We start from the raw sequence: 10449 nt of genomic DNA, 5'->3' as shown, positions 1-10449 counted from the left end.
AGTCATGTCCCCTTTTACTATATTGCTATAAATGCCATTGAAAAACTACAAGAAAAATGTAAAAAAAATCAGGAGAACAAGATTACCCAGTACGGTACCAAATCGATTTGCACTTCCCTCAACAACAAAAAAAAACAAATCAATTCCCACCAAAAGAAAGAGTCATGTCCCTTTTTATATGATTACAAATGCCAGGATCTCGAATTTCAATTTTTTAATCCACGTAATGTTGAGTTTTAATAGATCATTAGGTGACCTTGCGGTTTATAATGGATGTAGTCCTACATTTTGATCTTCCCCATGTTTTCATATGTATATTTTTTGGCTGAATTGGTACAAGTTTTGGTATAAGCTTCTTGCAAAACCGGAGATTCTCTCAACAAGCCTCGTGGTTCCGAGAGGGAATGTGTCACCTTTGTGTGTGAAACGATATACGCTACCTCCCCCTGATTTTCTTTATAGAGTCAACATAGAACTATATGAGTGTCCTCTTAAAATTTGGAATTATTTCGGTTTTGTTTGGCCTTTTTTATACATTAATTGAGTCTCTGGACATTTAATGTCCATAATCCAAATTTGAACTGCAAGCACAGGCTCCGGTGCACCAAAGTTGGTTGAAAAATCACATGTATGTCCTTGGGTGAATTTCTACGTCCCATGCAAGAAAGGGGAATGAAATCCAAACATCTGGGCATCGTGACTCGGCCGAGAACATCGAGAAACTTGGTTTTTAAATTCATGTAAATCCAAAACTCTCCTAGAAATCATGAAACTTGGCATGGTGTCATGTCATGGCACTAACATGCTGTGGTAAAAAATTTGGCCAATTTGGAACAAGTTTTGGTATAAGCTTCCTGCAAACCGAAGCTTCTCTCAAGAAGGCTCGTGGTTCTAAGAGGGAACGTGTCACCTTTGAGTGTGGAACAATATACGCTGCCCCCCTTGAGTTTCTTTACAGAGGCAACATAGAACTACATGAGCGCCCCGTTAAATTTTGGAATTATTCCTGGTTCGTTTGGCCTTTTTTATACATTAATTGAGTTTCTAGTCATTTAAAGTGCATAATTCAAATTTTTACTACAAGCACATGCTCCCGTGCACCAAAGTTGGTTGAAAAAACACATGTGTGTCCTCGAGTGAATTTCTAGGTCCCATGCAAGAAATGGGAATGAAATTCAAACATCTGGGCATCGTGGCTCCGCCGAGAACATTGAGAAACTTGGTTTTAAAATTCTTGTAAATCCAAAACACGCCTGAAAATCATGAAACTTCGCATGGTGTCATGTCATGGTACTACCATGCTGTGGTAAAAAAAATTGGCCGAATAGGAACAAGTTTTGGTATAAGCTTCTTGCAAACCGGAGCTTCTCTCAAGAAGGCTAGTGGTTCTGAGAGGGAACGTGTCACCTCTGTGTGCATAATTCAAATTTGAAATACAAGCACATGCTCCAGTGCACCAAAGTTGGTTGAAATATCACATGTGTGTCCTTGGGTAAATTTCTAGGTCACATGCAAGAAATGGGATTGAAATTCTAACATCTGGGCGTCGTGGCTCGGCTGGAAACATTGAGAAACTTGGTTTTTTAATTCTTGTATATCCAAAACACGCATGAAAATCATGAAACTTGGCTTGGTGTCATGACATGCCACCAACATGCTATGGTAATTTTGCTATCTGATTTGCGAAGGCGCACACATTAACAATCAACAAAGTCATTTTGGAACAAGTGTTGTCACATTACAATCAGAAACACAAGTATTATTGAAACCGTGGGCGTTCTATTTACCATGTACATCCCGCCATGCATCCCCTTTTTTATTAGCTAGGAGGCGTCGTGCAGGGTAGCTATTTGAGTACGGGAGGCGTGCGAACAGACCCCTGCGTGTGCTTATTGGGAGGAGAGCCCTTTGACCTCCATCTGCCATCCTCCTCCCTCCCAAGGTCTCCATTAATGGCGCCCGAGCCTCTGTTTAATGGCGTGGCTATGTCTCACTCGACTAAGATTTAAGAGAGAAAAAAGAAAATCTGAAAAGAAAATTTTGCATTGATCTTGATGTAAGATCCGACTATAGTGGATAATAATTGTCTTACATAATTAGGAAGATAATTAAAAAGGCCACATGCGGTTATGCCTGAAATACACAAGGGCAAAAGAACAAGGAAGACAATGATCTGGCTCGATGATATCAACTTTGTTGATGCGTTGCTGCAGGCCGCGAGAACTAATCTCCGCGGCGAGCGGCGATGAGCTCTTTCGTGTCCTCAAGGCGCTGCTTGAGAGCATCCACGGATTCCTCCACTAGCCTTTGGCGCTTGATGTGGAGCATGTCATTCTCGTCCATAAGTTTCTTGACGATGACGCTGGTCCTCTTCAACATACACCGGTCTCCTCCTGCTGCTCTGCACTTCAGACGATCTTTGCTCTCAGCAGGTCGCACTCAGCCCGGAGCCTCTCACTGCCCTCCCTTAGTTGTTGGATGACGCCGATAACCTGTTAAAACGAGGCTTTCATGTCGTCTTGCAACCTCGCCCAGCCGGAGATCTAACCCATCTGGCTATGAACGATCGCATGCATGTGACTGTAAGAGTCGTCGCCTGCCCACGAGACATTTTACCAGGCCTCCGTGGCGCGGCGGGACATCTCTGCTACATTCGCGGTGCCACAGGACATCTCTTCCGCTTTCGCGGTGTGGCCGGACCAGGCTGTTGCATCGACAGCACGGCGGGACCTCTATGCTGCTTCGGCGGTGCGACATGACATCTATGCTGCTACTTCCGCGCGGCGGGACATGTCGGCTGCTTTTGCGGCGAGGCGGGACATCTCTCGTGCTTCCGCTTCCATGCTTGCCTCTCCCTGGTGGTAATCTCTCGACCCAGAACTCACGCTGGCCATGGCAGACGCAAGGGAAGGATGTTGAATGACTTGTTTGTTTTTGTGGATGAGGAGTTGAGGATGAATGTGCAGTCATCTTGGCATAGTAGTATTTATAACCGAGTACTAATATGCTCCTAAGTGGGAAACCATTTAGGTTGTGATAGGTGTGAACAGGTTTGCAATTAAATAGAGCGTGGTAGTAGTAATTTGGAATGTGATGAGACACAAGCTCAAAATTTGTTGACGGTTCTAGTTTCGAAGTGCGGCAATATTCCCAGATGGAGTAACGTGGGCATGTGTTCTCGGCCGTGGTGTAGCATATGCCATGGTAGTTATTTTTCTACTGTTGTGTACGTGCAATAACTGGCACCGTCGGATACATATCTTACGGTTATTGGGGCGTTTGACAGGAATAGCCTCGTGGCGAGCTATAGACTAGTCTTTTTTTCAGACGCATTACACCTATCTCTCAGGACTTTTCGCATGCACCATCTCTAGCTCCCAAGGTCGATGCCACCCACATACACTTGTACTCTGAGTTTAGTACGTTATACAGGAAGAGAAGAGGTGCACGCACGCACTCGTCCTCTCTCACACATGCATCTGTAGCTACAAATTGTAGTGTTCTCAACCATCCGATTGGCTCTATCATAGGTTTCATGTTGCTCCTTGGCCTTAAGATTGAGAAGTTTAAAATGCGGAGGCTAAGCTAGAGGCACAAGATTTTGGTTAATGTGCGGGCCACACACGGCACCAACACGACACGAGCTTCATCTGCCTGGTGCGCAGTCGGGTGAGTTGTCCAAGTATAGACACAATCAGGCCCTCCTTGGTATCTGTGCCTCGACTTATACGCAGAGAAATTAGGATCCGAGTAGTAGTACTACTTTGATGTGTCGCGTCAACGTGCACAAGTATGCAACACTTCCTGAACAAACAAGCATATAAGTTGTTGCCGTTATACTTTAACCCAAAGGATCTTTATATCCAACAAACACAAAATATCTGTTCGGCTGTTGGAAATTACTTTACCTGCTGATCTGATGTCGAAGTAATTGATGCATCGCCACCAAAACCCATCATCTCTTAAGCTAAAGTAGACCAACCTAACCCCTATATTAGCATATTACTAAGATAAACAGAAGGCACTGTAGAATCATTTAGGACATGAGCTTATCAATCTGAATGTGGAGGGACACTAGCTTAGCCTCGGCCAGCAGCTTGGGCGGAACTGTGAAGAAGGTCAGCTCCTACACGGCGACGTCACCGGGATCCTTGCTTCTTGTCACCTCCATTTCCACCTTGACGGCGTCGGTCCTGCCATTGGGTTCCCCCGGCGGGCCGTTCGCCCACAACTTGGCAATGTAGTGCGACAGTGGGGACACCCCCGCTCTGATGCAGACGACTGACACGGCGATAGGCGCGCCGATGTCGAGCACGCCACCGACCAAGAAAATCGTGCGGCTGCCCTCCTCCGCGAACAGCAAGAGTCGTGGCTCCGAGAGTGGCACTTGCAGCTAGAGCACCTTGCCGTACTGGATCCTGTGCACGGGCATGGGATGCACAGTGCTGATGTGGTGGGAGAGCACTGGTGGTAGGCCTTCCTAGCCGCAGACGGGCACGGGGAATTTGCAGGGCGCGAGCGGACACACACTCTGGTGATCGGCGAGCTTGTGGTAAGTGACGTAGAGCCCACAGCCTTCGTGCAGGCACTCCACCCTCACCGAGGAGAGGACGGTGTCCGCCGTCGTGTTCCGCATGTTGAAGCCACCGCTGCGCTCACACTCTTAGCACTGCCGCTAGTTCCCGAGGCGCTCAACGCGGCAGTCCGCGCAGGCCAGGTGCCCTCCCTTGCATTGCACAAATCAATCGAACAACACATCGATCAAGAAATCTGTACCTTGCTCGATCAGCCGAACGGACGAGGTGTATTCGAACCTGATACACTGGAGGCTTCAAGGGGCACAGGCACAAGGAGCAGTGGAGCAAGGTGATGGCCATTGAGACCATAGAGAGCTCCATCCTCGGGTCCTGTTCCGTCTGCATGATCTCGCCCTCCTAATGCACAACCATCTCTCACTTTAGGGCCGGGGCATTACAAAGCTTTACCGTCACATATTCATACTACTTCAAGGTGCATTAAATCAACACATGCAAGTATCAAAAGGAGAGTCACGGCATGCATGCACGAGTTGTAACTAACACATCGGTAAACGCAAATTATTGAAATATATCGAGTGCAGTGCTTTGATGTGTTGCGTCAACTCGTACAACAACGAGAACTTTGATTACTACAACGTCCTCTCCCTCACGGACTAAGCTCTGGTGCCTTAACCGCACCTGCCTTTGGTTGTACGACAAGTGGGCCACCCACCTGTTGGGCCCACCTGTCATATAGGCAAAGGCAGGAGCAGTAAGTAAATGAAGCTGCGTGCCTCCCTCGCCCATGAGCGTGGTGGCTGGCAGAACTAGGAGAAGCTTTCGCTACACGCTCTCCCTCCCGCACGCAGTGGACATGCAGCAGTTCATTCGGTGTCAGATGGCCAGAAGCATACTGTTGTACTCCTCCACTACAGTAGTACTCCATCATTGCTAGTTGTGAACCTTGGAGCACGCATATAGCCAAGCTCTTGCATGAGAAAAAATTGCTATGTGAGCCCTCTATTGTAGTACTTGCTAGTATAGCCCTGTAAACCGGAAATGAGTATTTTCCTTTCTAGATATTTCAACAAGTGACTAGACTACACCGAGACGGAGTACATATGGAGCAAAATGAGTGAATCTACACCGTAAATAAATACGTAGTTCTCTCGTTTTCCTCTCCGCCTTGGTCGCGGTGCTAGACTAGTCTCTTTTTGACACGCATTTATGTTTCATTTTGAACACAGTATAGACGCAAGCGCTCATATACAGTTGCATACACTCACCCCTATGAACGCACACAGGCACACCCTACCCCTGTGAGCAGCTTCGAAAGACTGAGCCAACATATCATCTTGAAATTTACGAAGTCACCATAGGCACCTCATTGTCGACGGGAACGTCTCCTGACACGCATTTACATTGATACGACTTGAATGCCAAGGAGGGAGAGGGTAGCGGTTCCCGAGACGTTGAATGGTCAATGATGCATCCTCAATTAGCATGCAGATGGAATTAATTGGAGAAGCAGAATAGAGCCAGCACGATGTGAATGCAACACAGTTTGGACTCTCATATAAAGGCGCCCCACCACTCCAATCCATCTAGTCCTAGTCTCTGCGCAACACTTCTCACTCCAACCCAAGACCAAGTGACTAGAAGCCACAAGCACCTATGGAGGTGATGGACGCGAGCGGCAGTCGGTTGTGCCAAATCAGCCAAGGCGTCGGCGTGCGGCCCCGCACCGCACAGCGTTTACAGATGGTGCTAGCGACCGGCGATGTCATAGACCTCGCCGACGTCGTCTTCGCCTCTTGCATGGACGAAATGATGGTCCACTCCAATCGCAAGTTCATTGCCGTCAAGAAGCATGCGGACGACCTTGCCATACTGCTCCAGCCTGCACGCCCAGGCTCCTCATTGCCTGCCACCCTCATTGGCCTCCATGGTGACGACCTCTTTCAAGCCCCGGTGGCCTGCAGGTGCTAGAGATCGCGACGAAGAATGTGCACCTCGAGGCCGCGCTCGCCGCGCAGTGCCTCGCCATGCAAGAAACCGTCGACCTGCACATCGACGTCTACGAGGAAATCGTCTACATTGGCCACTACAAGACCAGCGAGGATAGAAAGACATTGGCCTTCTTCCAGCGGCTAGAAACTTTGGACGCCATTGTTCAGAAGCACGTCGACCTGGCCACCAAAGCCGCTGCTACTTAGCCGCCATTTGGTGGGCCGGCGCCCTGAGTCTAGGAGGTGGACGTCGTTGATGGATGCATATCGTCTTCTTGCCTCCTGTAACTAGCACTGCATCGCCTCGTGGCCTTAATGTTTTATTAGTATAGTACTCCCTCCGTTCCCAAATATGTCTTTCTAGATATTCCAGCAAGTGACTACATACGGAGCAAAATGAGTGAATCTACACTCTAAAATATACCTACATACATCCGTATGTTGTATTCCATTTGAAATATCTAAAAAGGCTTATATTTAGGAACAAAGGGGGTATATGGCATTTTTATTCCTGTCGTAACATTTTGACTATGAGGTGGGGCCGCAGTTGAGCAAACCGACCATCGGCAAATCCCCACCCCGCCCACCGGGCGTCGGCTGAGTTTAGAATTAGAAGAGAGAAATGAGGGAGAAGAGTTAGCTATAGCATGGACGTTGTTGTCAGATGGGATTCGTGTTGATAGAATAGGAGTACTGAGCACTCGTACCTCTTTTTTTAGGGAAAAAGTAGTCGTATGTCTAGTACCACTAGTTGGGTGCGTGCGACCTATACCTGCCATCACTTTAGGTCTCCTTTTCAAACTGCAACTACGCTTCACAGTACGTATTTTTTCACGCATTTATCCTCCTATATGTACTCGTAGGCTATTTCCACGTGCTCCCTTTCGCCGACATGTGGGACATAGAGCATCTGGGTCGTAGTGCATGCACGACTCAGAGCATATGCTGGGGTACTTTACATTTCAGACCTCACGAATTACATGCAAACCCCCCGCGGAAGAATAAATAAATGAATGAATTACTACATGAAACTGGATTATTTTCATAGAAACCGGAGCACGCTCATTAAATTTTGGACATAACACGTTTATAAAAAAACGACCGGACCTAAACCAGTCTAAGGGCCTCTTTGATACGCAGGATACTGAAAACACAAGAATGGGGAAAGTATGATGGCGATGAACCGAGACGAGGAGAACTCTAACTCAGTTAGAGGTTAGAGTTAGATTCTGACCCTGAACTAACTCTAAACCAAAGAGATGTATGGATGGCAGGGTTAGATTGATAATAAATGCTCTTTCTCAATCATTTGACTACTTTGGACCCTATTTCATGCCGGATTTGGTGTGGCCGACTCTTGTGTGGCCTCCTCCTGCTCACATTTGACATAAACGAACCATCTTTACAAATCAAGCATGCAAAACATGATAAATTTTACTTTGTCCATAGAAATGAGATGTCCCACTTAAACATACAAGTCGTCAATCAAGCTTCACAAAAAATACAGTCCATGAAACAAAGCATGAGCTAACTCATCACGAAAGTCATTCATGGTAGGGAGGGAGCCCGGAGCCCCTCACGCACCCAAGGAGGAGCTCGTCATCGTCGCTCTGGAGGAAGGCTCTGTAGAGCCCAAGCCCCAGGAACCCCTTCGATGCCGGCGCTTGCGAGTTGAGGTCGACACCGGCATGCGTAGCAGGGCCGCTTGCCGATGACCGTGAACCGAATCTTTGGGCCTCTAGAAATAATGCAAGCCTAAAACTGAAATACCTAGAAAGGTGAACTGAATCTTTGGTCCTCTAGAAATAATGCAAGCCTGAAACTGAAATACCTAGAAAGGTGAACTGAATCTTTGGGCCTCTAGAAAGATTTATTACCTCCTCAAGCATCATCAAACAATTCCATGTGTGCACCACAAATCTATACCAAGTATAATCAGGATCTACTTTTCCAAATCAGAATTAGCGCTAGAGCGAGCAAGATCAATGATATGGCTATGAGACATAGAAGGAACGAACAAACTCACCCCTCTCACGACCTCCCTAGTAGATGCGCCGCTGCCGTGCACTACAGAGGGAGAAAACGACCGATGAAGGGGGAGCAGCGCGAGCTTCGAAGGCTGGAGGGAGAGGGCGGCCGGAGGAGGGCGGCGGAGGCCAGAGGGAGAGGGCGGCCAGAGGAGATAGAGGGCGAGAGGCAGAGCGGCGCTTGGGCGGGCGACCCGATGGGGAACAGAGAGGAGTCATGCGAGGGGGCGGAGGGAGTGATCTGGTGCGGGCAGGGGAGATTTTTTTTAGTTCTCTTTTAGTGGGACCAAGGAGAACTAACATAATTAGAACCTCTCCACCAGGCTAGTTTTTTTAGCTGGGTTAGAGAAAACTAGCTCAAACTAACCCCTCCTATTTGGATAATTTGAGGCTATTTCAACCCAAACTAGCTCTAACTCAGGGATCCAAACAAAGAGGAGTAGTACCGTACATGCTACAGTCTAGACCATACTGCTGGTTCACTGGGCTGCTGTGGTTCGTACTGCTGGTTCACTGCGCTGCCATGGTTCGCACTCCTCCGACATGAGTAGTAGTACTAGTATATACCGCATGATTCTTTTCTCCTTCTTGCTACGTACTTCGCCGACATGTGGGAGAGCCAGCATCCGGGCCAACGTGTCATGCACTAGATTAGAGTGCGAAACGGAAGGGGGGCATCACCCCGATCGTAGCGCCAGTAATACATGACTATAGTGAGTAGTCATATCAAAACTCTTTCTAGCAGAAACGCACCATCAAATCGCACAGCCCGACCTTTCCAGCAATAAGTAAGTTGAATCTGCTACTCCCTCAGCCTCCTCGCCTCTTTGTCAAACCGCCTACGCGAAAACTACTGCGTGTACTGCCTGGGAAAAGCCCCGCCCTCAACTTTTAACTATGCAAAAATAGTTCGAGCTTGTTCGTTCTATATAAATACTAGTACTGTATGTTTATTCACCTGTGGGGTTGTTCAATGAATGGAGGGCCAGGGAGCACAAGTGATCAATACTACTACTAGTAGTAAGTAGGAGTCGTATAGTTAGTCACCTTAAATAAAGAGTTTCTTTTCTTGAATGCCACGTACACAAATTGAAACGCTTGTTGTGGAGAGAAAAAGATAATCACTCCACTATATATGTACGCAGGAGCATGAGCGCTTGCTTTACTAGGGTTGCTCTCTTCATTCTCTCATCCTCTCCAGATCTAAACAAGGCAGCGGTAGCGACAGTTTCTCTCTGCTCATCGCTGGTCATAGATCTGGCCGGATCCCTTCGGTCGGTGTGTGTAGAGGACTAAAAGGTGCATCGTTCACGTGGTCATCACCGGCGAGGGAGGAAACCCACAGCTGCCGGTGGGGCCTAATCCTCTGCCCGTGCCATTCTCTTCGACACAGCGCCGGCTCGGGAGGTACTTCTACCCTTCTTCCTCCCTGCCGTATTGTGTGCAGTTTGGACCTGCCGCCGCCGACATCCCGACGACCCTCAGGTACAAGTTATTCAAAAGCGGCCTTGCTCTACTACCCTAGCTCCCCACGTGTCTGCATGTGCATCTTTTTCTACTTCCACCAGCTCTTCCAAATCCACCTAAATTTTTAGTATTATTAGAGGTAAAGCTACTTCATGCATTCGAACCTAGGACTTGGTTCAAACAACGAAGAAAGGGGGGAAAGTCATAGTATGAATCTAGGACTTGATTCAAAGAGGAAATAACAAGGGGAAAGTAGTAGAGACCGGATACCCAACCGGTCTCTTGGTTGAAAAGGGAAATAATGGGAAAACTCAGTACAAACTAGATAAGGAACAGATCTATTATTGGTTGAAAAAAGGATACAAAGTGGCGGTTGGTGGACAAGTCAACAAAGTATGTCCAGTATTAGATTTGCTGCCCTCACATAGT

At 47.6% G+C, this 10449-nt stretch overlaps 1 protein-coding gene across 1 annotated transcript; it reads right to left on the bottom strand.

Moving 5' to 3' along the window:
* Positions 1-4126: 4126 nt before the first annotated feature.
* LOC147959483 (uncharacterized) lies at positions 4127-4636 on the bottom strand. Its single transcript, XM_087532675.1, has 2 exons — positions 4529-4636; positions 4127-4372 (listed from the first exon to the last, which is right to left on the bottom strand). Exons 1-2 carry the CDS (start codon positions 4634-4636, stop codon positions 4127-4129), a joined length of 354 nt encoding a protein of 117 aa, XP_087388801.1.
* Positions 4637-10449: the final 5813 nt, after the last annotated feature.

The sequence above is a fragment of the Triticum urartu genome, chromosome 7A, assembly GCF_056163025.1.
Source record: "Triticum urartu cultivar PI428250 chromosome 7A, HENAU_Tu73, whole genome shotgun sequence".
In the NCBI taxonomy this organism is placed as follows: Eukaryota; Viridiplantae; Streptophyta; class Magnoliopsida; order Poales; family Poaceae; genus Triticum; species Triticum urartu.
The sequence above is the reverse complement of the archived record's forward strand: the minus strand, read 5'-3'. Positions and strand labels throughout refer to the sequence as shown.